The following is a 25,950-nucleotide window of genomic DNA, read 5'->3' as shown; positions in this document are numbered from 1 at the left end:
TGCCTGACCTCCTGCATAGCGATAGCATTCTGGGGTGGTGACTCGGATTGTGGGACAAGGTGGGGATGGGAGGAAACTGTTATTTTTAAGAATAGTGAATACTGGGAAGAAAAAGAGCAAATTGCCTCATTTTTCCACTCTAGTATGTTCTTTTCTCTTTTTTTTTTTTTTCCTGCCAGGCCCCATCACTTTTCCATTTATTTTCTGTTGTGTCAGTTCTACATTGTCTGTCTCTCTTTTGGAAAGAGAAACCAAGAGGTAGGGATGGGGATGTCCTCCTGAATTCACACTCCAGCACTTGGCACTTTACAGAGACCTCAGAAATGTTTTGTGCTGGGGGCGGGGGGTGTGGTTGAGGTTGACCTGGCTGCCAGCTTCTTACACTGATAAGCCCCTCTGGATACTAGCCTGGTTTTGTATTCAGCGTGATGTAGAAATCGCCCGTTGTACTTAATGTGAGTCAGATGACTCCAGGTTATTTTTTCCCCAGGAGTGCTGAGCTTTTTCCTCTTTTGAAAACTGGCCGCATCCGGCCGCCTTCATCTTTGCTCAGGATAAAACAAATCATTTTAGGCTGTTTCCTCTGCTCCCGTAATTGTCTCTCTTCAGAGGCTCCTGGTGCCCTGTTCTCCAAGGCTGCAATTTAATTACAGGTGTGCGCAGGCAGCTTTAAGTGTGGTCTCTTATTCCTACCAGTGTGGAGGTTTATTCCCCAAATGACACCACGCAATTACTGGCTTCTATCTCTCTCTCCCCACCTTGTCCCCCCACCCCTGCCCCACTGCACAAACACAGCTTTGTCCCCACCCTCTTAATGAAGTGATTAGAGGGACTCCAGGGGGACTTTGATCTTACCTGTCACCTGGCAACACTAAAAACATCTTCTAGATTTCTGACAAGAAAGAACAGGAACCAGGGCTGTCTCTGGGTAGAGGGTGCCAAGTTTCTAGCTGTGTATCCCAGAGCAATGCGTAGACCTTTAATGGGCCTGGCACTAGAAATCAGGGTGTAACGGTGCCCCTGAAATGTAGATGGAGCGTGCTCTTGACATCTGTCCCTGTTAGTGCCTCTGATCCAATATTGCTTTAGGTAATTCTTCGCCGGAGTCCAGACGCTGCAAAGATCCGATACAGTAGGAACATATTTCAGAGTAACAGCCGTGTTAGTCTGTATTCACAAAAAGAAAAGGAGGACTTGTGGCACCTTAGAGACTAACCAGTTTATTTGAGCATGAGCTTTCGTGAGCTACAGCTCACTTCATCGGTAGGAACATAGGAATTGCTGGACTGGACCAGGCCCATAGTCCATCATGAACGGCATCCTGCCTCTGATGGCAGCCAGGTCCAAATGCTTCAGAATACAGTACAAGGAACCCCATAATGAACAGTTAATGGAATGTTTCAGAGTAGCAGCTGTGTTAGTCTGTATCTGCAAGAAGAAAAGGAGGACTTGTGGCACCTTAGAGACTAACCAATTTATTTGAGCATAAGCTTTCGTGAGCTACAGCTCACTTCATTGGATGCATGCAGTGGAAAAGTTAATGGAATGACTTGCTTATAGGGGAAGTTTCTTCCTAACCCCTGACATTTAGTGTCTATCTTGTGCCCTGAACTTTGACTTTTTCTGACCCTTTCATATTTTACTCCATCTAATGAAAGAGAAGATTGGCTTTTTGTATCCATTTAAATGTTTGCTCCTCCTCTGAACTGTGCTAAAATCTTGGCATTTCAGAGTCGGGCTGGGACTGTGTGTTGAGAAACCTTTTTCCTACCAGTGCCCCTAAGTTACCTGGGTTTGCAGAACTCTACCTCAGATGTGGAGGGCTGCTTTTGGAATGGCTCTTCTGGAAGGAAGAATTTAACAGGCTGTGGATTTCTCTGCCCATCATGAGTCCTGGTTAGGGCTCAAGAGCCTGTCATGTCTAGGTGCTGGATCACAGAAAGAAACCTTGGACAGTCCCCCAGTTATGGGGACATGGTTAGGTTCTATCTGTTCTACAGCTGTGTTATGCATTTGTAAGCCTTTCTGCAGAGCCCCTTACCATAGTATCTGGGGGCCCCACAAACCTTCATGAAAGTGGCTGTACAACAGGGTGTGGAGTGGCAGGGGGCATGTTATCATCCCTGTTTTGCAGCTGAGGGAGCTGAGGCACAGTGAAATTAAGTGACTTGCCCAGCGTTGCACAGCAAGTGTGTGACAGAGTCAAGGACTGAATTCAGATCTCAGATCTTTGTGGTTATGACACTGAGCCCACAGCCCAGTGTCATAACCACAAAGCCATCCTTCCTCACTGTGGTCATCTGTAGACGAGACCCTAGAGATCTACAGTAACTCAGAAGTCAGTGGAGTTTCCGGATTTTACTCTGGTGTAACTGAGATCAGAATCTGGCCCGGTGATCCTGACCTTCCAAATTTACTATTGCTATAGATTATTACTACTGCCTAGGACTCTTTCACCTCTTGTTTCAATAGGGTCCCGACACCAACAGCAACGCTATATTTGTCTTAGGTTTCAGAGGAGCAGCCGTGTTAGTCTGTATCCGCAAGAAGAACAGGAGGACTTGTGGCACCTTAGAGACTAACCAATTTATTAGAGCTTAAGCTTTCATGGGCTATAGCCCCCTTCATCGGCTGCATAGAATGGAACATATAGTAAGAAGATAGATATATACATACATAAAGAGAACATGAAAAGGTGGAGTAAGAAGCTAATTAATTAAGATGAGCTATTATCAGCAGGAGAAAAAAAAACTTCTGTAGTGATCATCAAGATGGCCAATTTCAACAGTTGACAAGAAGGTGTGAGGATACTTAACATGGGGAAATAGATTCAATATGTAGGTAACTTCTGGGTACTCTTCTGGCTCTGTCAATAGTTTTTTCACTTCAGCAGGTGGGTATTGTAGCTTGATAGAGATCTTGTAGGTGTTTGTCTCTGTCTGAGGGATTGGAGCAAATGCGGTTGTATCTTAGAGCTTGGCTGTAGACAATGGATCATCGTGTGGTGTGTCCTGGATGGAAGCTGGAGGAATGTAGGGAAGTATAGCGCTCAGTATAGGGGGTTGTTTATGTGACCATCGCTTATTAGTACATTAGTGTCCAGGAAATGGACCGCTTGTGTGGATTGGTCTAGGCTGAGGTTGATGGTGGGATGGAAATTGTTGAAATCGTGGTGGAATTCCTCAAGGGCTTCTTTTCCATGGGTCCAGATGATGAAGATGTCATCAATGTAGCACAAGTAGAGTGGGGGCGTTTGGGGACGAGAGCTAAGTCAGCCATGATTAGTGTAGGTTCCACAGCACAGCTCCATCGAGTTGTGGCACTGGTTACAGGAAGCAGCCTTTCCTCTCCTGCATCCCCATTCCCTGCCTCTCCCTCTACAGCTGATCACTGTAGCAGGGGGTATTGATTTACTAATTGGGCAGTGATTTCACCTGATTGATAATAAAGTGGTGTACAACCTCCCTGCTGAGCTGAAATTCAGCCTGGCAGCTACTGATAGATTACTTGTCCTCAGCAGCAAATAGTTCTGTGTTGTTAAGTAAACTTATTTGTTGGCCAGTAACCCTCAAATTACTGTCGTAAGTGCTTGAAGACTCAATGAAAGTGTCCGTCTGAAACTTCATCATATGTTGAGAAACTCACTTAAATAAGTAAGTGGTGACTAAAATTACTACCTAAATAAAAGTAGGTGACTGTGTGTCAAGACTCCTCGGTTCTATTCCTGGCTGTTCCCCAACTCATTATGTGACTTTGGGTGGGTCATTTCACCTCTGTGCCTCAGTTTCCCCCTCTGCTAAATGACCTGGCACTTGGTAGACAATATAACACAAAATGCAAGACCAAACGCCTGTGGTTTCTAACGCTCTAGTCTAGTGCATACCTGTGTATATGAATGAATATCACTGCTAGAGCATGCTCAGGGCGTTTGTTGTCTACCATCACCTCATGTAGAAGAGCAGATACATTCTTACCTGCTTTGCAATGGGCTCTGAGATCCATTATTGCTATTTATTACTTATATCACTATAGCACCTACAGGCACCTACCACAGCTGGGGCTCCACTGTGCTGGGCACTGTGCAGATCCATAGTGAGTGATGGCTCCTGCACTGAAGAACTTACACTCTAAACAGACAAGACAGCCTAAAGGCTGGGAGGGTAAACAGAAGCCCCAAGAGGGGAGGTGACTTGCCTAAAGTCACAGACCAGGACCTTGTGGCAGAGCCTATAGAACAGGGGTGGGCAAACTTTTTGGCCCGAGGGCTGGGTAGGGAAGGCTGTGCCCGCCAAACAGCCTGGCCCCCTCCCTCTATTCGCCCCCTCCCACTTCCCACCCCCTGACTGTCCCCCTGAGAACCCCCGACCCATCCAACCCCCCCTTACTCCTTGTCCCCTGACTGCCCCCCATCCCACCCCCTATCCAACCCCCCCCCCCGTTCCCCAACCCGTGACCACTCCAGAATCTCCACCCCATCCAACCGCCCCCTGTTCTCTGCCTGCCCCCCGGAGACCCCCGCCCCTAACCACCCACTGCTCCCTGCCTGCCCCCCAGGATCCCCTACCTACCCAACTGTTTTCACCGCCGCGCGTGTGCCGTCTCCTCACCATGCCTCTCAGAGTGGCAGGAGTTCGCAGCCCCGCTGCCTGCACATTGGCGTGGCTGCGGGGGAAGGGGCTGGGGGCTAGCCTCCTGGACCAGGAGCTCAGGGGCCGGGCAGGCTGGTCCCGCAGGCCGTAGTTTGCCCACCTCTCCTATAGAACCACTAGAAGATCCATTTTGGAATGTAGCAGCCAGTCAGAATACAGTTGTCTTTGCAACAGACTCCGGTGCGGAAGCTGTCACAATTCCAGGCAACTGTACCTGTCTTCCCCCTCAGAGGTCTGGCTCATCAGCCATCACCTCTCTTGGGGGAGACCTGCATCTGTCTTCTTCCTGACTGGGGTTTTTCCAGGCTGCACAATTCCGTACCTACACTGTGTTGTTTGCCCGCAAGCCAGAGAGCCTAAACAGGCCAGCGTCGGTGGCTCTCTCTTCAGAGGCCAGAATTGCCCTCATGTATAAGTTACCACACAGCAAGCACATGTATTCTTAAGGTGGAAGAATCAAAGAGAAAAAGTACTAAAAGAATAAAAGAGCCTAGTCACATGCTAATAAACTTACTCGAGATCACCCTGCCTGCCAACTCCTGCGGGTGCTCTGATAGGAGTCAATCCTTCAAACCCTTGTGTTTACAAGTTCATAACAGCGATAGCTCAGAACAAGCAGACTCATGCATACTTTTCCCTTATACAACTTGATCTTCCTATTCCAGGAATAGATAATCCATATGGTCCCTTCCTCAGGGCATAGCTTCAAAAGGCTGGGGTTTTGCATACCTGGGGAGGAGGCCAGGAATTTGTATTCACGTCCCCCTAGATATTTCTCAGGAAACCCACTTCATACGTATTACCCCAAAAGACCATTCTTGTCTGCTGCATTGTTCAGTACAGTCCTTTGGTCAGCCAGGCCCACAATAATACAGAACCTTTGTATCTCATACAGTGGACTCCAAAGATACTTAAACTTAGTTCAAGAAGGTTTTTCCAGGCTATTGCAGGCAATTGCCGTATCTGCCACAAAAGTCGACAAGTTGTATGTGTTGTTTGCAGGCTACTGGCAGAAATAATTGTCTTGGGTTGGGGTATTTGTTTTTTTAGCACAGGGTTTAGTTCTGTTATAAAATATTTTCATTGCTCAGTGTCTTAAGGCTGGGGGTTTTTTTATTTGAAAACTGCTGTGTCACACACTTCATCAGCCGTCAGCACACACACACCCTCCCCCCCTCCCCCCGCCAGAGCATTTGTTCAGAACAAAGGCTCCCTTTTAAAAATGGCATGATATTTTGCCACTTTTATGAAAAACCTGTCACAACAATATCTAATTCTGCATGAGACAGAATTTAAAAACAGGCATCAAGGAGAGGAAGCTGCTATGCGCAAATGTCACTTGCACAGCTGTAGAATAAGTAACCCACCAAACTGGATTTCAAAAGGAAAGAAATGTAAACTCCTTCTCTTTGCTCTCTTCTTTTCAGGCCTGACCTTCGCAGAAAAACCCAAGGCAAACCCCGCCTGGCTGAAATCTTGCGATCTGAATACTCTAGTGGGATGGACTCTGGTGTATCCAAGGTCAAGAGAAAGAAAAAACATGGAAAACCTGGCAACCAGAAAATGCTGACCTGAACTGGGAGTTTCCAGCCCTTTGCTGCAGAAACTAGTTCTGGAGAATGCATGGGGCAGAAGGCAAAGGGACATGCAACGCAAACTGAGGTGCACCAGAATTTAACAGAATTTTTAAAAGGCTAAACCCTCAGAGAGCTGAGCCTCCAGAAGACCTGAATGGGGCTGAAATCAAACATGTCCTGTTCTCAGTCAAGATTCCTCCATTGCAAATAAACGCAGCTTCATGAAGATGCACAAAGTTTCTAAGTTTTGCAGTGTTAAGCCATGACCATTGTTTTTGTAAAGAAAATTTGGAGCAGTCACATGAAGTGTAGGGGGAAATGTGCAACCACCAAAATATAAAGTGACCATCAAATGGGTTAAGATAGGAGCGGAGTTCATTGGGGCGATTATGATGTTTAAAAGGTCTATAGGAATCAATTGTTTAATTTTTTTTAATAGAGAAAGCTGAAGTATTGCAGTGGGCATTACTACCTTAGTTGCTTATTCTAAGGTTAGCTAGTATGCAAGCCTTAGTCTGACCTGAACAAACTGTGGCATTTGGGCCAGATCTCAATGGCATTGAAGTGAATGGCAAAACTCCCAATCACTTAGGAACAAGATTGTATGTAAATAGACAAAGGACCAAATGCTCTATTCCCTACTCCTGTCTCGGGCAAAATTTATAGGTAAGATTTGTCCCTGAATCCTTCAGGATTTAGCCACATGTAATGTCTTGCTTCTCAGCACAGAAAAGTCTGAGAGGAGCATTTCTAACACTTAATGATACCATCATTTTGAAGCGCGCCTTGTTGCTTATTCTGAAAAGCACATTGACTTTAGCTGTTCCTGGCATCGGTCAAGCTTATTTATTTATTTTCTTCTCCTTTTCAGGAGTATATTGTAGGCTAATTGATTTGTCTCCTTGTGTTCCCCTGTTTGCCTTTGAAGTGGAAAGACCCAACAGCTGGAATTTCTTCCTTCCTTTATTTATTTTATTCCTCATCTGAACCCAGGAGGGAGGGGACTCCTGGGAGTTCTTTGTGGTGTGATCTGAGAGAGGCTGTGATTGGGCCCATTCATGATTGCCTTGCACTTGGAACGAAATCCTAGGCCCTTTGAAGGCAATAGCAAAACTCCCCGTGACGTCAGTCGGGCCAGGATTCTGTTGGGTCGTCATTCTGTGCAGGAGATGGTGCTTTCTCAAGGCCTGGTCTGAGATTGCAGAATGAGTTTCCCACTGGAACTACGGACCTTCACAAACTTCACCACCTTCCGCTCTGAGTGCAAGGCTCATGGCGTCAGTCTGCCTTCTGTAAGAAAAGGACAGAGCAAACACACATGCTAAAAAACAAAATAAACCCGAACCAAAACACAAACCCTACCAAAACAGTGCGCTCCACTGCACACACCATTCTCCCCTGGGGAGAGGATGAGAGAGAGAGAACAAACTACACATGACAGATGTTAGTCATGTCGCCTAATGCACGACCGTAAGGGGCTCAGATAGAACAGCAAGGAGGGTGGGATAAGAACGTATATGAAACTGAATTCACAGCAGTGCAAAGTGGGCTTAAAATTTGCCCGAATCAGCATGGTATCCACTTGGCACTGAGATAAGTGGTGACACACGATGCGGAGTAACAGTGAGTTGGGTCTCGTGTTGCAGAAGGAGAGCAATCAGTCCAAAAGTGTGTATTTTGTCAAGAACAATTCTTCCCTTCTCCCGGGCAATCACTGAACAGCGACTTCCTGGTTTGACAGCAGTAGTTTTTGAGAAAGAAGGATGTGGAAAAACTGAAGGGCAGAGAGTAGGAGGGCAATCAGCATTTATTAGATTAAAATTAAATAAAGAAACCACCCTCCTGATATTTGTGGGAGTGGAAGGGAATGGGAAATCAGGTTTATAAAACAACCTGAGGCTGAAAATGACTCATCATGTGATGCAGAAAGTGTAAGCTTGGGGAGAATTGATCCTGTGCATGAAGGGTGGGAAAAGTATGACCTTCTCCAAGCTGATTGTCATATGAGAATTAATAGAGACTATTGGTGAATTTATAATACTAAAGACCAGACAACACATGTCAGTCAGACATTAGGAAATCTCTTCGCTCTCTGTGTTATTGGGGCATGTAATGGGCTTGATGAAACAGTGAGCCATTAAGCTTTTTTACCTGTATACTTTTCTCTGTGAGCCGCACCATCTTTTAGTTGAGAGCTGCGGATTAATGCTGAGTGATTCTGGGAAGGAAGGTGGGGGAGATCATCAGGAAAAATGGTAAAGGAAATAGATGTATAGTTAAAGAAAAGTCCAAGATCTGATCATGATGTTGAGGTCCCTTCTGCAAACCTGGATTTATGGGTGGGTTTATCTGTAGCTAAATTCTGCTCTCAGTTACACCTGTGCAGCCGAACTGATTGCATTGTCTGTCCCAGAATCTGTATTCTGATCTAGTTTATCACTTTACTGCCCCGATAATACAGGAAGGAAGATGTAGCAGCTTTAGCTAAATTTAAACCACATTTAATATAAATCATACAATATAAATATTGAGTGTTGCTCTTGGTATAGAGATTCTATCTCGGTTGTGTGAAAACCTCAGCATAATTCTACTGTATATTTGTCTGTATCTTTAAATTTTAAAGGGCGCCTTTATTGTCCCATTGACTTTTTGTTTGATTTCACAGCAGAGTTTGGTTTTAAAAGTGATAACGCCTTTTGTTTTTAATTTTCAGTTAATCCCACCTCTTCTGATATGCTGCACTTCAGATTTCCATTCATATATACCCTTACAATCAAGGAATTCTATTCCTGGTGTGTGGATGGAGCCTGGAATTCTCATTCCAAAAAACGCTCCTGCACTTTCTTGCTTACAATCTAAATAAACATGAGTCCAAAGATGTAAGATCCATGGGGCAGTGACCATATCTTTGTCTGTGTCTGGCATAGGGCCAAGTAAGGGGCCAGATCCTACTCTCTTTTCAAGGTCAGAAAGGGCCCTGCCTGGGTGGGACTGGTACAATTGTGCTGCACAATTGGGCCAGACTAGCAATTCATGCTCTCCCAGAGGCTAAGTGGAACCATCCCAAGAAAGCTGAAGTTGGTGCATCATCCCGTGGGTGCTTTTGATCTCCACTGACTCCCCATTCGCTTCAGAAGAGAATTCAAGATTCTGCTCCTAATGTACCTTTGGGCTGGGGCCTGGTTCCAGCAGAGACTGCCTCTGAGACCCTCCAAGACAGCTACGCTGCGCAGATATTTGAAATGCCCCAGATTTCACCTCTCAGATGCTGGCAGGGGGAGGTGCTGTTGGTGGTAGGGCTCCACTTGGGGCTTCCTTTCCAGAAGATCAGGCTGAGCGTGTTCAGATCTAAGTTGAAGACACCTTTGCTATAAAACCTTTTCCCTGGGCCAATGCCTGTAATCAAAAACAAAACAGCAAAACTTCCCTGCCCATCCAAATTCTCATTCCTCTGTAACCCAGGGGAGCAGAGAGAGAAACACCATTTGTTCAGGACTCGTGCTTCAGCATAATTTGTTCAGTGCTTAGATGCTAGGGTAATAGGTGCCTTGTAAATACCTTTGATGGAGAGCTACTGCAGCGTGATGATTCTGCTGATCTGTGGTCTGGAATGGAGGGAAGGGGGGTATTCCTTCAGCCTCTGCAGAGAACCCCACTCTGCTGCCTGATCACTCAGGCTGTGACCTTGTTCCAGCATTTGGCACAATGGTTGCACCTGTTTACACCTGAAGTCAACGGTTAGAAAGGATCATTGACAGTCCCTGCATTGAGAAAGGAACAGACTAGCGATCCACAGGCATGTATATGTCCTTAAGTGAATCACTGCTTATACAGTATAAACAGTAGGCCAGACTCTGATCTCACATAGACTGGTTGGGATGCAGAGTAATCTTACTGACTTTCATGGAGTTGCTTCAGATTTACCATGTTCGAAATGGGAGCTGGGGTTAGCCCCCTTGTCATCCATTCCTCCTGCAGCCAGCTCCCTTCAAACCGAAAGAGCAAAAAATGAAGATGGACCACAAAGTTGGACAAAAGATCCTTTCTGTGCTTGGAAACCTAGATTGCATTTATAGTGGGCCTGACAATTGTACTAATTTGTTGATGTTTCAGAACCCAAACTCTGAACAGAAAGCAAAAGATTAATGAAATGTTTGTCAAGGAAAATCTTGGCCCTTGGGGGAAAAATAATCCTTGGACTAGAACAGTTGTAGTCTTGTAGCTGGTTTCTTTCACATGACTGATGCATCTCATCCAGCATTTGATTTCAAAAGTTTTTTTGTTTTGTTTTAAAGCCATTGCACCAGGTTTAATTCCACTAAGAATTCTCCAGGGATTTTATTCTTTGCTTTAGAGTAGAGCCCAGGATTGCAGCTGCACTTGGCAAGATGATGTACAAACAGCTAGTAATAAAGCAGGCCCTGTCCTGAGGACCATTGCATTCCAATTTTCAGTATATTGGGGAAAGATAGTCTTGTGGCTAAAGCACAGAACTAAGACTTGATGCAGCTGAATTCTATGTCCACCTCTGACACAAACTTGCTCTATGATTTCTTTGGGCAGTCTCTTCCCCCGCCCAATGCCTCAGTTTCTCCATTTGTAAAATGACGATAATACCCTACCTCAGAAGGGTAGTGTGAGGTTAAATGTTTTAATGGTTTCAAAGCACGTTGGGATCCTCTTACAGAAGGTGCTATTTACATGGGAAATATACTTCATTATTATAAAGGGCATATACTCAGTGTGGTGTTTTCACTAAATTGTGATTTTAAAAAATTAACTGTTTCTTTTACTGTGACTATTAAAGCTCCCTTAAGGAAACAGCTCTAACGTTCAACACCTCTCCACTTTCTTTACCAGAAGGACTCTAGTTTGGTCAGTTCCTATTCCCTAAGCTTGATATTTCTTTTGGACTGTAGCCTTGGTTTCTCCTACTGCAGTAATTTTAGCACAAACACTATGCTAGTTAATATTTTAATAGGCTGGTTAAAATCCACTTTACCATGGAGGTTTCCAGCTTCTTCCAGGTGTGAATTAGCAAAACAAATTTAAATATTGCCATTCTAAACTTGTAGGGAAGCTTGTACTTCATTAATGTAAGAGATGCAATCTGCTAAGAGGTACAAGGACAATTAAATATTAGAGAATGTCTTTGATTTACATTCCTACTGGGTAAATGTAAGAAAGTTTGCTGTATTTTCTCTGCCTTCACTCTCACAAAATGAAAAGCGCACCCAGTGCAAGTTGTCCTTTGATAGATTTTTAATATGATTTTAAAGAGTGTTGTTTGGCCTCATTCTTATTCAATGAGATTAATTTAAAGCACTTATCCCCTGGGTTTAAGTCAATCCATGTAGGATTTTGGACTGGGTTTGTTGCATGGGGGGTTTTGTTTGCATGCTGCTCTGAGAGACTCCTTTCCCACTTCATTAACCCTGAGCTGGGGACAATCCCTCCTATCCAGAGCCGGGGATTTACCAAACCCCACCATTCAGATGCAAAGAAACAGCACCCTCCACAAAGGCAAGGGGGCTGCTTGACTTAATTAGTTGCTGTGCATTTTGCAAAATTATAACAATGCTGACATACTGTCAGGAAGAATACAAAACAAAATAAATAGAAACAGGGTCAGCTCTGGATCTGGCGTTCCTTAGGCCTGGGAGATTCTGGGTGTTATTTCTTCGAAGGCTTTTTCCACCACCCCATCCTCCCCGAGATCTCTCCATCGTTGCCATTTACATGGAGATCCCTGGCCCAGCCTGGTCCCCCCCCTTTCCCAGCGTCCCTCGCTGTAGTAATCACTCCTGCTGCAGGGGCTGGTCAGGGGCTAGTTGTTTTTGATCAGCAGCAGTTCGCCCTGCCCGAGGTAGGGTCCCATCACGGCGCCCCCCGGGGCGCGGTGCTAGCGGCCGGGGGAAGGCGTGGGGCCCACCACGCTGCAGCCGGGGGTCATTGGGGTGGTTAGTGGTGGTGGGGGGTGTGACAGGTGATGGGCGCTAGACTTGGCCTGGGCTCTGTGCTGAGAAGTTTGCAGAGCTGGGTTGGGGGAGGGGATGGCCGGGGAGCTAGGACCTGCTGCAGTCTAGGGTCCCGTCCCCGTCCCCCCCCGCACGGGAAGGGCAGCGTGCGCTCAGACGGGAGTTGTGCAAGGAGCCTGGCCCACAGGTTGGCCGGGGGGGCGGCCCAGGGCTAAGCCTCGCAGCCCATCTGTCGGGTCCCCGGGACGGGTAGCCGCTCTCAGCCTGTCCCGGTGACCAGCTGCTGGGCTAGCTGGCTGCAGCCAGATGAGCGACACTTTTAAAGGGTGGAAACAATCCATTTTCCAAAGCGATCATTTAAAGCACTTAGGCAATTACACACTTAAGATTAGCGTTAATAATTCACCAGGACCGCGGCTAGCCCTGCGCCAAGGCTCCTCCACCCACCACCCCGCAAGGTGCGAGGGGCCGGGACAAGGGGGCTGCCAGGGATCGCGGGGGCTGCCGGCTCTGCTCCCCACATGCCAGCACTGTGGCGCTGCTTGGGTTTTCTCTGGGGCTGATCCTGCTGGAGTCTAAATCGGGAGTGGCTCTGGAATCAGAGGGCCTGATTCCCCTCTCCCAGGGGTAGAAATCAGGAGTGACTCCCTGGCAGTCAGGGATGAGTCTCCTTTCTCTGAGACACGTGTGTAAATCAGCATTGACTTCTCTTGAGCGGGTGGAGTTACAACCCAGCAGAATCAGGCCCCCTCTTTGAGTGGCCAAAATACGTTTGCCCGTGGGTGAGAATCGTGGAAACTTCCCCCACCCCCTTCCCTTCGGCTTCTTTGATCAGCCAGAGTAAACACCATAAAAAGGCCGCGAATGACTGGATCTGCTTGTTTGTAAAGAAGTTTATTTCCACATTTAAAAAAAAAGAGAGAGAGGGCGAGCCAGAGTTTTGTTTTGTTTTTCTTTTCTGATCTCTTTAAAGCCGCATTCTCCTTCGCTTCTTTTCCTTGCAAAGTCCAGACAGGAGAACCCGGGAATACAGACTTACAAGAATCACTTACACAAATACGTCCTCGGGGTTCACAAATAAATAATTCATATACATTTTGCACACAAGTATTTACAATTTTTTCTTAGTTACATACTCTCGGGTTAGCATGAAAGGGCTCCTCTTACTCTAGGTAATACTGCGACCCAATGGGTCGGTGCCATGGGGCGAGCTCCGAGCTGTTCATTATGAATCTAACGAGGGTCCAGATGTTGTATGTTTCATGTCAGCACACGCGGGCCATCCGCCTACCTACCCCCATTTCTGCACAAGTAGAATTGTTACTTACGAAGGCCAGGAACGGATGCCCTATCGCAAAGCGCGGCCTGGGGATGGCAGAAAGGAGAATGGCTAATACTTGGGAACAAACAAACCAACAAAAATGAGAAGCCATGCTCAGGTGAGCTAGTTTATTGGCAATTACCTTTGCCTCATCCTCCAGTCCTTGCTCAGGCAAAAACCACTGAAGTCGGGCGCGTGTTTAGCATGAGGGAAGTCTGTCTGTCTGTCTGTCTTTCTTTCTTTCGAGGAAGTGTGTTTGGAACTGCAAGGAACTGGAAACTCCAGCCTGAAGTTAGCCAGGGGCTGGTCCTGCTGGTGAAATAGAGCTTCAAGCCGGTACATAATTGGAACGCAGTGAATTCGTTGAATGGAAACAAAACCTGAGATGTGTTTAACGGTGTGTCTCCTACGCCCAGAATCCTAAACCTCCTCTTGTTATTGATCCTTTAAAACGTAATACGGCTCTTTTTTTAAAAAAAAAAAAAGGCTTATTTAGCAGATTAATTCGGTTCCTCTCTTCAAACTAACTCCGTCTGAAAGGGGAACGCTTCTGAATTCTGCAGCTTGTGGAGATTCCTTATTTGATCTTTGGGTATTATCTGTCCCCAAGTCTCCTTTAAAAAAGAAAAGGAGAACTTGTGGCACTTGAGAGACTAACCAATTTATGAACACCCATTGTTTCATGTTCTCTGTGTATATAAATCTCCCCACTGTATTTTCCACGGCATGCATCCCACCAAGTGAGCTGTAGCTCAGGAAAGCTTATGCTCAAATAAATTGGTTAGTCTCTAAGGTGCCACAAGTACTCCTTTTCTTTTTGGGGATGCAGACTAACAGGGCTGCTACTCTGAAACAAGTCTCCTTTGTGTGTGTGGCAAAGTTTAGTGCTAGAAAGCGGGGGAAGGGGCAGAAAGGCCTCAATGGGCAAAAAGAGAAGGGCGGGGGGGGGGGGTGAAGCCGGAAAAAAATCTGTGTTGTGCGTGTGCGCGGGAGGGGGGAATTATATCCCCTCAATGTTTTTAAGGAGGATATTTTTCAGTATTGAAAGGTCTTTCGGAATCGTCTGTGTCTGGGCGATCACAAAAGATTTGTCTATTTGTGTGTTTCCTCCTAGCTCCTCCGTGTCTCCCGCCCACCCCAGAGTTGAACAGATGCTTTCCAGGAAGTTTGAGTTGTCGTTTGTTAGGTTCCCTTTCTCCATTGCTAGGCAGGCGATCGCTCACCCCCTTCCAGGTTAGGCAGCGCGGATCACCAACCGCATCGAAAGAGCGCGCGAGATGTTCCTTTGATGTGTTTTTTCCTTTCCAGCTTCCTCTTGCTCCGTTAGGGTGAACGATGGTTTTGTGAGGTGGCTAGGCGGGGGTTGAAGTGCCAAGGATCCGGCCCGCCTCTCTTCCCCCCCCCCCAGGCTCGGGGTACAGTTTCTGATGGTCAGGGCGGTCTACGCAAGGGAGCAGAGGGGGCCTCTTGGCTTCCTTGGCAGCGGGCTTTGCTGCGAACTCGGCGCTTCACCGCGGTTGAGCCGCTCGCGGGAGGACGCCTGCCAGGGGGGGCAAAGGTGGGGGCGGCTCGCTACCCCCCTGCAGTCCGTGAATGAGGATCCGGGGTACCAAAGGTCTCTGCAAAGCCGGGGGAGGGGCGCTGGGACCCCGGTACAGATAGAGGGCCGCTCCGGGGTCCAGGTTGGAGACCAAGCTCTGCGGGTAGAAATAGGGAGATGGGAACATTCGCTGGAGGGCTGAATAATTCCCAGCTTCTGCCAGTAGCTCCAGTCCCACTGCTGTCTGCCTCTTCCACTTGGTCCTGGGGAGGGAAGCCAAGATACGCGGGTCAGGAGAGAGCCAGCATGCGACAGAAAAGCAGCCCCGGGGGTGCACCCCCACTCCTCCGACTGAGCGGACGTGGCCAAACCGCCGGCCTTCCATGGGCAAGAAACCTGAGCACCCTTCCAGAGTTTGCAACGCTCCAGCCCCGGCTCTCTCAGGAGCAGCCAAGCCCCTGGAGACCCCTGCAGCCCCTCCTGCAGTCACAGGTGGGAGAGATTTGCAGCGCCCACACCTGATATAGCTCGGGTGAAAGCTGTGGAATCTTTCACACCCACTCACACGCCTGTGCTGAACCGCAGGGCAACACAATCATTGATCTGCATGTTCCATTCTATGCAGCCGATGAAGGGGGCTGTAGCCCCCCAAAGCTGATGCTCAAATAAATGTGTTCCTCCCTAAGGTGCCGCAAGTCCTCCTGTTCTTTTTATTGAGCTGACGCTTGTTTCCAGAACCCAAATCCTCTTCCCGCAGCGATTTATTACCCCGACGGCCAGGAACGCGGGTGGACTCTCTGGATGTTAACTTTGCGAATATTAACGTGAAGTGTGTGGGGGGGGGAGGGGAAATTGACAAGAGTATTAATTGTCCTCTATTTGTACAAGCCCACGTATAGCATAGTATGTTAGCAGTGCAATGCCAGCTATGCCCCCCGGGCAAAATGTGTATATTTTATTGCGTGTTGTGATCATGAGAGAGGTATTATTATTTATTAGTCACTCACAAGTATATAACGTATCAGATAGTATGTCTGATACCAGTTGCCTGAATATATTTTTTCAGCTCAGGCAAATGGCATCAGACATACTCTCTGCTATATTGTGTGTGTAAGAATAATTAATAATAATATGTGATCACAGCACATGGTAACATGTAACTGCACATACGCTGATCTACAGTGATTGGAAACATCCATCTCTAATTTGCCAGCTCAGGCAGGTGATTATCTTTCTATCTGTCTGATGTGATCATATATGATGATCACATGCTAAGACAGAATCACACGCTCTCCTGAAGAGTTCGGCCCTCTCAGACATTTGGATTCTTGTTGGTTTCTAATCAGTGCGCTGGGTTCTTAAAACGTTCACACAAGCCCCAGAAAATCACTTAAACCAAATTTAAACCGGTGTTTAAAAAGTTCAGGTTTCAGATGAAGCTAGAAGGAAGACTGAATTCGTACAAGGCCTTTTGGAAATCTGGGGAGAGAAATAGCACCTGGAATTTTTTATCGCGGCCTTAGGAGTTTAGTTGAAACCAAATAAATAACCCTAAACGGGGAAACTAAACTCTCACCAGATTTGTTCCCGTTCCTTCCCCCCCCGCAAAAAAGCGAAATGTTGTGATCGCTTTCTAAATGGCAATATGAAAGCATTGATCAGACCCGACCTGAGAAATACCCACATCGCTTTCTCTCTGGGGGTGGGAAAGAGAGAGAATAAACTACCCCAAGGAGCAGCCTCCTAGCTGGGCGATTTTATTTTGCGTCCTCCGAATGTCAGACCAGAGCCGCCCCCGCGCCCAGAAACAGGGTGAACTTTACTGGGCAGCGGGTCGTGCTGGAACCCAGACGTGTTTGCTGCTCCTTTTGTTGCGATGACAATCGTTCTCCAGACAATGGCCGGAGCAGGGGTCAGAGCCCCGGGATGCACGTCGGGGCAGGCGGCCGGGGATCAGCCGAGCCTGTCGCTGACGCGCTAGGCCCATTTCCATCCTTAAATTATTCATCATCATCATAATTGTGTAATTACTGTAACTGGCGTTAATTATGGATGCCCGGGATTTATTATTAATGGGCCGATGTGTTATGCTGTTGTGTTTATCGAAAAGGACATTTCTTCCTTTTTCCTGAACGGTTGTTGGGGTGGGGTGGGGTGGGGGCTTCCTGTTACCTGGATGGGGGGGGGGGGGCTGGGAATAGGAGACCCACACGGATAGCACGGAGGGGGGGGGCATTGCTGCAGGTGTTTTGTTTTTTAAGCCAGTGACTATTAAAAGGAGACGAGGAAGACACGTGTTGCTTCGCTAGACCGCGGCAAGGCCCGGTGTGGAAGGAGCCAGGGGCTGCTCTCTGCCTTTCCAGCCCCGTGTGCCCATGGCTGGGTGGCTCATCTTCATCCCTTGTTCCCCAGCCTTTGTATGGGGGCGGGTTCTGCTTTCACGCATTGCACCCCCACCCAGGTATCCACTCTGCTGGGGTTTGGAGGCAGGTCTTCCAGGGCTTGCGTTTTTCATTGTGATTTTATGAAGAGCCCGTTCTAGGAGCGGCGTCCGAGCTTGGGGTGGCCAAACTGCCGCCTTCTGCGGCGGGGTCGGGCCCGATCCTGGTCCATGCCACCCGCCCCCCCCCGCGCCCGCTTTCCTTGGCGCCCAGCCGGGCTGCTGGTTGGTACAGGGGCGGATTTCCTGGGCTCCCGCTCGGGGAGGTTTGGTTTTAGAGATAAGGGGCTGTCTGTCTTCCTGTGGTGGCTATGGTTCGCAAATCCCCGCTGAGCATTGCCACTCCGCGGCAAGCAGCGGGCCGCTTTCAGCCGCCCATCCCCTCGGGCCTGGCCTTTGCAGCCTGCATTCAGACCCAGTCTTTTTACCTTTGCCAGATAAAACCGCGCCGCAGCCTCTGGTCCCCGCTCAGCCCGCTCCAGCCCGGGACCTGGCACCCCAGCTACCTGGGCCCCCGCCCTTCAAACCCCCGCCCTTCGGACGCGCTGGGAAACCTGGTGGCTTTCAGGGACTCGCTTCAAAGCCACTTCCTAGTTGGTGTCTTGGGGAAAGCCTGTTTAGTGCATCTCTGCGGAAGATGCTGTGGGCCCAGAGGCTGCCCCCGGAACTCCCCTGGGTCCGGGGTGGGGGGTGGGAATCAGGGAGATTTGCGCTGTGCTGTTTTTACCTTCTGTTCTGGTACCACGTTTTCACTTGGGTGTCAGTGAGGTTGAGGGAGGCCGCCAGCTCCATCCTGTCCTGCACACTCAGGTATTTCTGCCTCTCAAAGCTCCGCTCCAGCTGGGCGAGCTGGTGATCTGTGAAGGCGGTGCGGGCTTTGCGCGGCTTTTTCAGCCTCACCGGGGGGCTGTCCCTGGAGCTGGAGATTTCTCGGTCCCCTTCTTCTTTCACTAGAGGGGGAGAAAGAATGCACATCGTGTCAGGGCAGAAAGAGAGGTGATGCAAAGCGGCTCTGGGTCGCTTCCTTGCAACAGCAGGAACAGAGAGGCTCAGGCAGAGAAAGAAATAAGTATCACACGCACACACCCTGCCCGGCTATTGTTTTGCAAATGCAAGCGGGCGAGTTTGCCCTGGAGTTTTTTGCCTTCTCTCCTAGGCCCTGGTGTTCTCTGATCACGGCTGCCTTTTGGCTCTGTGAGGTTGGTGATGGGATTCAAATGTCATGCCGCTCGGAAGGAGGGTAATGCAGAAGAAGTTGGAAAAATAAGAGCAAATGCTGGGCATGACCGGATATGAGAATAGTAGCCAATGGTCCATGTTTCGTTTGAATACCAGAGATGCAGTTCAAAGAGAGAGAGAGAGAGCGAATGAATTCCTGGGGAAAAGGCTAATATATCCAGAGTATGTATAGGATACACCCAGGATTGACCCGTATTTTGTCTTTTAGTAGAAATCCTCATTTAAAAAATATATATAATTCTGCGAGCTCTTTGATTGAGTCCCTTTACATTTCCTCCTCCGCTGTCATGCCTGACAACAGAGTTTCCCCATCTCCTCTAGGTTTACCCCAGTCAACCCGACCAATGCTTTTGCAATGATGGATCGGTTGATGTTTGTACAGGAAAAATCAAGTGTGTGTGTGGAGGGGGGGGGAGGATCTGGATTTGCTGACCATAAAGTTGTGGAGCTGCGGATTTGGTGTTAGTGGGGGGCTTGTTAGCATGGCCTACTTTTTAATTCATGTAATGCTTAAAAAGAGCCACTTTTCACTGACAAATGATTGTTAATATGCTGTAAAGAAATGCGTATATCTCTGAGTAGGGCATACGGCGCACAGGCATAAGACAAATGGAACCCTTAAACGGGTAGAAGGAAACATTTGAGAAGTGGTGCTATGAGGCCAGGCTTTTGCCATGATTTAACTTTTAAAATGCCTAATGAGAGGTTTTATTGATGGTTCATTAACGCAGGAAAGTCTCTGTGTGTCTATAATATACACACAAGCAGATCAATATATTACAGAGACGCTGATGGCTAGAAAGAATGATTTACACCCGAAAACATCTGTACGAGATTGGAAAATCTAAGCAAGAAAAGCTCTGTTTTTCCCCCTCCTGAAAGAGATTATGTAACAAAAAGCTTCAGTTTATATAAATTGGCTGCATTAGGTTTTTACAGGGGTTTATGGTAAATTTCATTGTGAAAGGTTTTAGAAGTGACAGGGCTGTAGTTGAATGCGAGTTGATTTCTCTCTGTAGGAAGACAATAATCCGGTTAATTGAGCCACCAGGGAACGAAACCCTTCAACCAGAAATCCAGAATCTAGCAGACCAGATAGAGACAAACCCGCTGAATAGCTCTTAAACATGAGATTCTGTTTCATTTAATGGCGAAACAAACACCCACCCACCCCCATCTTCTCCCCCTCCAAAAATAAAATAAAATCAAATAGGGGCCGGTGGAACCAGTAGCCTGTGACTTCTGCAAAGAGGATAGTTTGGGAAACACCCTTTCAACGGAATCTTCACGATGTTTGTTTCAGGTCTCAGGGTGAAGCGATCGGGGAGAAACTTTGGGGATTATTTGATTGGCCATTAAAGTTATTGCAGATGTAGCTGCATTTCCTTAGACGGCCATTGGAATTTGAGAAACATGATTTGAGCCAAACACTTAAACATTATTAAAGTTTGGACTTCTCAAAAAAGTTAATTGGGAAAGAGAGAGAGAGAAATGACTGAGTTTGGAATGGATTGTTCTCCCGGATTCCCAGAATCCCTGTTTAGCCACTGAACTTCCCTTTGGATTTCAGTCCAACTAAACACAAAAGAGTTTCTCTGATTTGCTCTACGACTAGTCAACACAGCTGGAAAATATGTTTAGCCCAGTATTTAGATGAGGTGCGGAAATAAAATAAAATAAAACACCTCCCTTAAAAGCTATTGCTTTGAAAAGCTCGCTCAATTATTAAGGGAGTTTTTCTTGTACATATCAGGGTCCCCCCCCCACTTAAAAAAAGTTAATGTTTTGGCTGCATAGAAACTCATGGGAAGCGTTTATTTTTCATCTGGGCTCAATCCCGAAATCCTTGTGTGCCAGCACGTTTTAAACAACCCTCCCATTGAACTCGGGAGACTCTGTCCGTAAAGCAATCGGGCGCTCAGGGTTATTTACATCAATGGGAACGAGTGGCTTCAACACGGAGGAAGGGGCCCTATCTTTGGGTCTGGGCCTTATATTTTTAAACAATTAAACAACTAGTTGCTTGTTACCATTCGATGCATGAAATGGTTTTCCGTTCCGCTGTATTTTATTCGAATGGAAACACACAAGCTACGAGTTTCTCCTGATAGGGAAGGGGAAAGCTGTCTTTGACTGCGGACTCCGCCTTGCACTGGGGAAGGGCTGGTTACTGCTAGTTGCCTTTTATTAATTTTATTATTATTATTCATTATTATATATTATTTAATCGATTACTATGAAATGGAATTTGTCAGCTCCCACTTGCGGGCAGCCTGGCTGTGCATGGCTTTGACAAGAAATCTTTCATGGTAAAAACTGGTTTGAAAAATTTCCTGTTGAGGATCAGATCGACATATATAGTTTATATTTTTTGCTTGAGGGGAGATACAAGCGTGCATTTCTTTTTCTACCTAGTTTCTTTCCCAGCTTGGCAGTTTTGAAAAGAGAGACAGGATTTAAAAATAAAGAAACAAAAAAGCTCGTAATGTTGACTTCCATTTGATCACCTTCCTTCAAAAGACCGGAGTCAATTTCTATTCCTCCCCAGCCAGATACATTTCACTTCTGCTTATTGTGAGAGGAATGAGAATATAAAATGCAGCTTCATTCGGGCATATTCAGAAAGTTTCCAAAATCTGCTTGGCAAATAGTTTGCTACCTAAACTATATTTTTAAAGAGGCACGTTTCCCTTACTTCCCCATGAATGAATTTAATATTTAGTTGTTGCTGTTGGGGTTTTTTATCTGCTGTAAAATAGAGGATGGGAATTAATTATAATTAAAATCGTGAGGCCAGTAGGTAAAACATTATTAAGAAAGATACAAATAAATAAGCAGCCAAGCAGAGAAGATCAAAGTTCTCTTCTTCCAAGGAAATTCAGGCCTATTTTACCACATTCCTCAATCTTTCTTTCAGTCACCCATAAATACAATATGCAGAAATTAGGAATGTTTGCAGCAGAAACCTTAATTCTGCCTGATGCATTATTGCATCCGAGCGGCGCAGAGTTCAAACGGCCCCTTTAAAATGATTGTATCCCTTGTGGACTTTGTGCAGAGGTTAGAACTAGCGATCTGTAATGTTTCCATGTTAAAAGTTTTAAAAGAAAGTGCGAGAGACCGAATACACTTGCAAGGATACACCACAATCAGACACAGACGGGAAAAAACCCAACAACCCACCGGGGTTATAGAATGTCCCTCTCAAAAACGTGAAGTTAAAATCCCAGTCTCCTGCCAGGGTTTTTCACGAACTAGGATGAGAAGAACCTCTTCCTCCTTTCATGATGGAGCTTACCCACATTTGTATAGCTTGGTAATAGAGCTGATCCTTCTCGAACGGACTGGAGTGAAATTAATTCTGATCACCTGACGTTACTTAAACAATGCCTTATTTTTAAAAACTCGCACAGCTTTCCCCCGTGTCTAAAAGCGACGGACAAATCTAACTTGCTGGGCAACCATTTCTTTTTGGGCTCTTCTAATCTGGAAATAGCTCGGAAGCAAAATTCCAAGAGTCTAAAGGTTAATTCTCTATGCGTGATGGATTAGCCAATTACCTCCCGAAAATGCAGAATGAAATTGCTAAAATAAAATATATTAATTGAGTTCTGGGGCACATACCACTCTTGTGATTCATAATTATTCAGATCTTTACAGGGGCAAGGAAATTCTGCGGGTTTAATCGAAGGAGCGTATTCATTTGTATTTTTTCTCCCCAAGTGATCTTTATATTCCTCAATACGATGCTATAAATCCCCCCATCCCCCTCCTGACCCCACTATTTAAAGTTCGACCTGATTGTTTTAAACTCAAGCTTTGTGAAGTTTTCATTATTTATTCCTGATTGCTGGACTGTCGACGGGAGGTGTAAAGAATCAGCTTCCTCCCAGACACAACCTATGGGCTCAATAGCAAATCAAGATTCACCCCCACCCCCAAGAAATAACAGGGACCCAAAATCACCCCACCATCCCCAATTCTCTTCCCAGAGACAGAGGACCAGCGCTTTCTTGGATGGGAAGGGGGAGTGCAGGAAATGTCAAGCTCTTTAAAATGCCTTCACAGCAGAGCGAGGAGTGAAAAGAAAGGCTGGAGGGATGTTTTGAAAGCAATCCAATCGCTGGCTGGGGGCAGCTGGTCAGTAGCTCGGGCTCTCGCCTCCCCTCGGCTCTTACCTTTGTACTCCGAGTCCGACGAGGCGTTGCTGCTACTTTTGTCCATTTTCTCTCTAAAGTCCTCCCCGGGTTTGGCCGGGATTCGCCCCGCCGGCTCCGGGCCGCTCTGTCCATTGGTGCTAGAGTAAGGCGCGCAGGCTGCCAGGGGCTTGCAATCGGCGAGGATGTCCCTGATTAGGAAAGACGAGGTCACTGTTCTGGACTGGGAAGGCGCCGAGCTCTGCCCCGGCTGGAGGTGAGATTCCAAGCCCACGGCCACCCCTTGCCTGGGAGCCGCCGCCTCCAGGCATTCCTTCCCTGGCGAGTGGGGAGACGGGCACCCGCTGCTGACTTCGGAGCCGGGGCTTAGTTCCAGGGGGGACCTGCACTCCCCCATCAGCGGGTCTCCTTGGGGCGCGGCCGGGCTCCCCGCTCTGTGGGACAGGATGGAGTCGATCCCAAATCCGTTGGAGCCTTCCATGGCCAGGCTCGTCCCCCAGCCCCAGCCGATCGCTCGCACCCGGCACCTTTCAGGCGGACATTGGCCGGCAGTCCGGACCTGGCGGGGGAGGGTGGGGCTGGGGCAAGGCAGAGTTCAGCGTGGGGTCCAGGGAGCCCGTTGACCAACAATTCCCGTGGGGCGCGGTGCATTAGATCCAAGGCTCAGCTCTCCTGCTTCAGCATCCCAGCCAGCTGCGGCCAGGGGGAGAGACAGACAGACAGACAGAGACAGACAGACAGGAAGAGAAAAAGGATTAAAAAGTCAAAGTTTGCTTGGGGGGGACCCCCCCTCGATTTAATCCTAACTCCACCCCCCACCCCCCTCCCCACTACATCTATCAGCGCTGAACTCCGGCGCCCGCAGGGAGGAGGAGGAGGAGGAGGAGGAGGGGAAGGGGGAAATCGACCCAACGGGGTTTTCGGCGCCGTAACTAGTTAATGATTCAAAAATCAATGTGTGGGGGTGGGGGAGGGGGGGGGAAGGGGGAAGGGTGCCCTGCCAGCACCTCGGCCGGATCCTGCTTTGGCGCTCAATAGCCAGGCTGGTCCCACGACGCGAGGCGGGATGGAGATTTCAGCACCTCCGAGAGCGCCTGGGCGGGCGCCTGGGAGCGGCGGCACCCATGGCGTCGGGGCGGGCGGGCCGCCCTCCTGGCGGCGGACGTGGCGGGCGGAGCGCGGCTCGGTTTCAGCACCGTGGACAGAGGCAGCGGCAGGCTCGACCCGCCGGCTCCGCGGGTGACACGTTCCCCTTTAAAAAAACCAACTTGTGTCACTTAAGTTTGGGTTTCTTCTTCGTCGTCTTCTTCTTTTTTTAAGGTGCCAGGGCCACGTGTCTGAGCATCCGCCCTTCTCATTGGCTGGGGTGCTTTTGGGGTGATGTCACACACTGACTAAGGAACCTGATCTCCTTTCAGTTTGATTAAAAGAGACACTGAATTAATTACAGCCCAGATCCAACTGTTTACAGGCAATTTCCACCCTGTTTGCTTTCATTACACCGCTGATGAAGCTCTTAATGGGGTTATTACCGATAGGGGGTAGGTCTGGGTTGATGTGTGTGGGGTTGTGGTTTTTTTTTTTAACTTTTGCTTCTTCCACAATTAGCTGAATCATTAGTTCCCCTCACGCTGAGAAAGTTTTTCTGCATGTTTAAAAACAAAAACCCACGGACGAATGATTTAAATGTGCTCTAAATACTGAAGACCAGACAGGAGTAGTAAGAATTCCTCCCCCTCCTCTTTAAATGGCAAGGATAAAGTTTTAGTGATTTATCTGTACATTTGTCAAACCCTCTTTCCTTTACACCGATTTTCATTTTTTTTTTAATTTAAAATTTCTTGCTCCGTTGCCGGGCTCTGTCTAGCGAAATGTTTATTTGCTTTTGATGGTTTTTTTTTAAAACAAGATAGCACTAAAGACTGAGAAGTTGGAAATGGCGCCACACCAGTAATAGACTCGTAAATCGAGCAATGGGCAATATATAGAGAGCGGTAGCGCAGAAAGAGGAAACAATAATAAAGTAGGAAACAGATCCGGATCAGGATTATCTGGCTTTTAATGAGATACTTATCCGATCCATCAGGTAGGAAGAAGTAACATACAAAGGCAGGTGTTACCCTACCATGAAGTGAATGTAACAATCGATAGAATGGTGTGCGTGTGTGGTTCTCATCACTGTCAACGCTAAAGAATTTTGCTGGATTGGCTTTTTCTGCCCGTCTAAACCCTTCCACAAAACCCCACGAGGGAATGGGACCCCACTGCTCATTAAACACCTAGAAATGATCTCCATGGCCGAGCACTCTTTCCTTTCCCGAGCTTCCAGTCCAGGGGAGGCGAAGCTGCTCTACCCCAGCCTCTCAAACTTCCAGAAATGCAGATGAAATAAAGGATCGGGGGCTGGGGAGGGGGATGCATTTAGGTGAGAACTCTGAAGGGGTTCCCCCCACCCCTTTTGTGGAACCATTTCCCTTCCTATTTCCCCAAGAGAACGATTTTTTCTTAGATTTTGGAGCTCTTAAAAAAAATCAAAATCTCCAGATCTCCGAAGATCTGTAAATCGCTGTCTCTAGTTTAAGGGCTCACAATACCACTCGGGACAGAGTTTGTAATTAATTCAAGTTACTCCCTGGCAATGCAACTGGGAGAGCTTCCAAGCCCCTTTACAAGGAATACACCTTAACAGGTTTGTAGACAAATCGGTCTGTCTGTCCATTCATCCAGGTACTTATATGTAGCAGTTTTTGTCGTTTCTGACGGGTCTTGGGCCCCCGCTTTGCATGTTACACTGAGTTCTGAGCAGCCCCTCGCCACAAAGGCAGGGAACGGCGTGGATCTGTCTGTACAAAGTTTTGTTATTTTTACAAATATTTCCCCCCCTTTTTCTCATTTTTTATTTATTTCCCTCTTCTTCTCCTTTCGCCCCTTCCATCCGGGCGGCTGCTGGCTCTTGTCCCTCCTCCAAAGATCCCCTTGGCCAGCAGCTTGGAAGCGGGCAATGCACCGAGCTTCGGGACTGCAGAAGTTGCTCCTTATCCCCAGAGAG

General features: G+C 47.5%; 2 protein-coding genes across 3 annotated transcripts in view; one reads left to right on the top strand and one right to left on the bottom strand.

Annotated features, from left to right (window-relative positions):
• The window catches only part of DDX31 (DEAD-box helicase 31), a 73,021-nt gene extending 61,987 nt beyond the window's left edge, over positions 1–11,034 (top strand). For both annotated transcript variants that reach the window (XM_084650408.1, XM_084650407.1), the window contains one exon: positions 6,077–11,034. In XM_084650408.1, the coding sequence (XP_084506534.1) occupies positions 6,077–6,224 (148 nt within the window). In that variant the 3' untranslated portion in view covers positions 6,225–11,034. The remainder of the gene's footprint in view (positions 1–6,076) is intronic.
• A 3,459-nt stretch (positions 11,035–14,493) lies between these two features.
• BARHL1 (BarH like homeobox 1) lies at positions 14,494–23,976 on the bottom strand. The gene is made up of 4 exons (XM_084650475.1): positions 23,909–23,976; positions 22,923–23,594; positions 18,233–18,455; positions 14,494–15,328 (listed from the first exon to the last, which is right to left on the bottom strand). Exons 2-4 carry the CDS (start codon positions 23,380–23,382, stop codon positions 15,034–15,036), a joined length of 978 nt encoding a protein of 325 aa, XP_084506601.1. The 5' UTR covers positions 23,383–23,594; positions 23,909–23,976; the 3' UTR covers positions 14,494–15,033.
• Between the last annotated feature and the right edge of the window lie 1,974 nt (positions 23,977–25,950).

Source organism: Lepidochelys olivacea, assembly GCF_965140295.1.
Source record: "Lepidochelys olivacea isolate rLepOli2 genome assembly, chromosome: 16".
NCBI classification, from domain to species: domain Eukaryota; kingdom Metazoa; phylum Chordata; order Testudines; family Cheloniidae; genus Lepidochelys; species Lepidochelys olivacea.
Note: the sequence above shows the minus strand (reverse complement) of the source record. Positions and strands in the feature narration are given on the sequence as shown.

Coding starts and splice junctions, on each gene's coding strand:
- BARHL1 (XM_084650475.1), bottom strand. CDS start 23,382: ATGGAAGGCTCCAACGGATTTGGGATCGACTCCATCCTGTCCCACAGA. Junction 18,456..22,922: donor GTCGGACTCGGAGTACAAAG/GTAAGAGCCGAG, acceptor CTCCCCCTCTAG/TGAAAGAAGAAGGGGACCGA. Junction 15,329..18,232: donor ACGTGGTACCAGAACAGAAG/GTAAAAACAGCA, acceptor TTCCCTCCCCAG/GACCAAGTGGAAGAGGCAGA.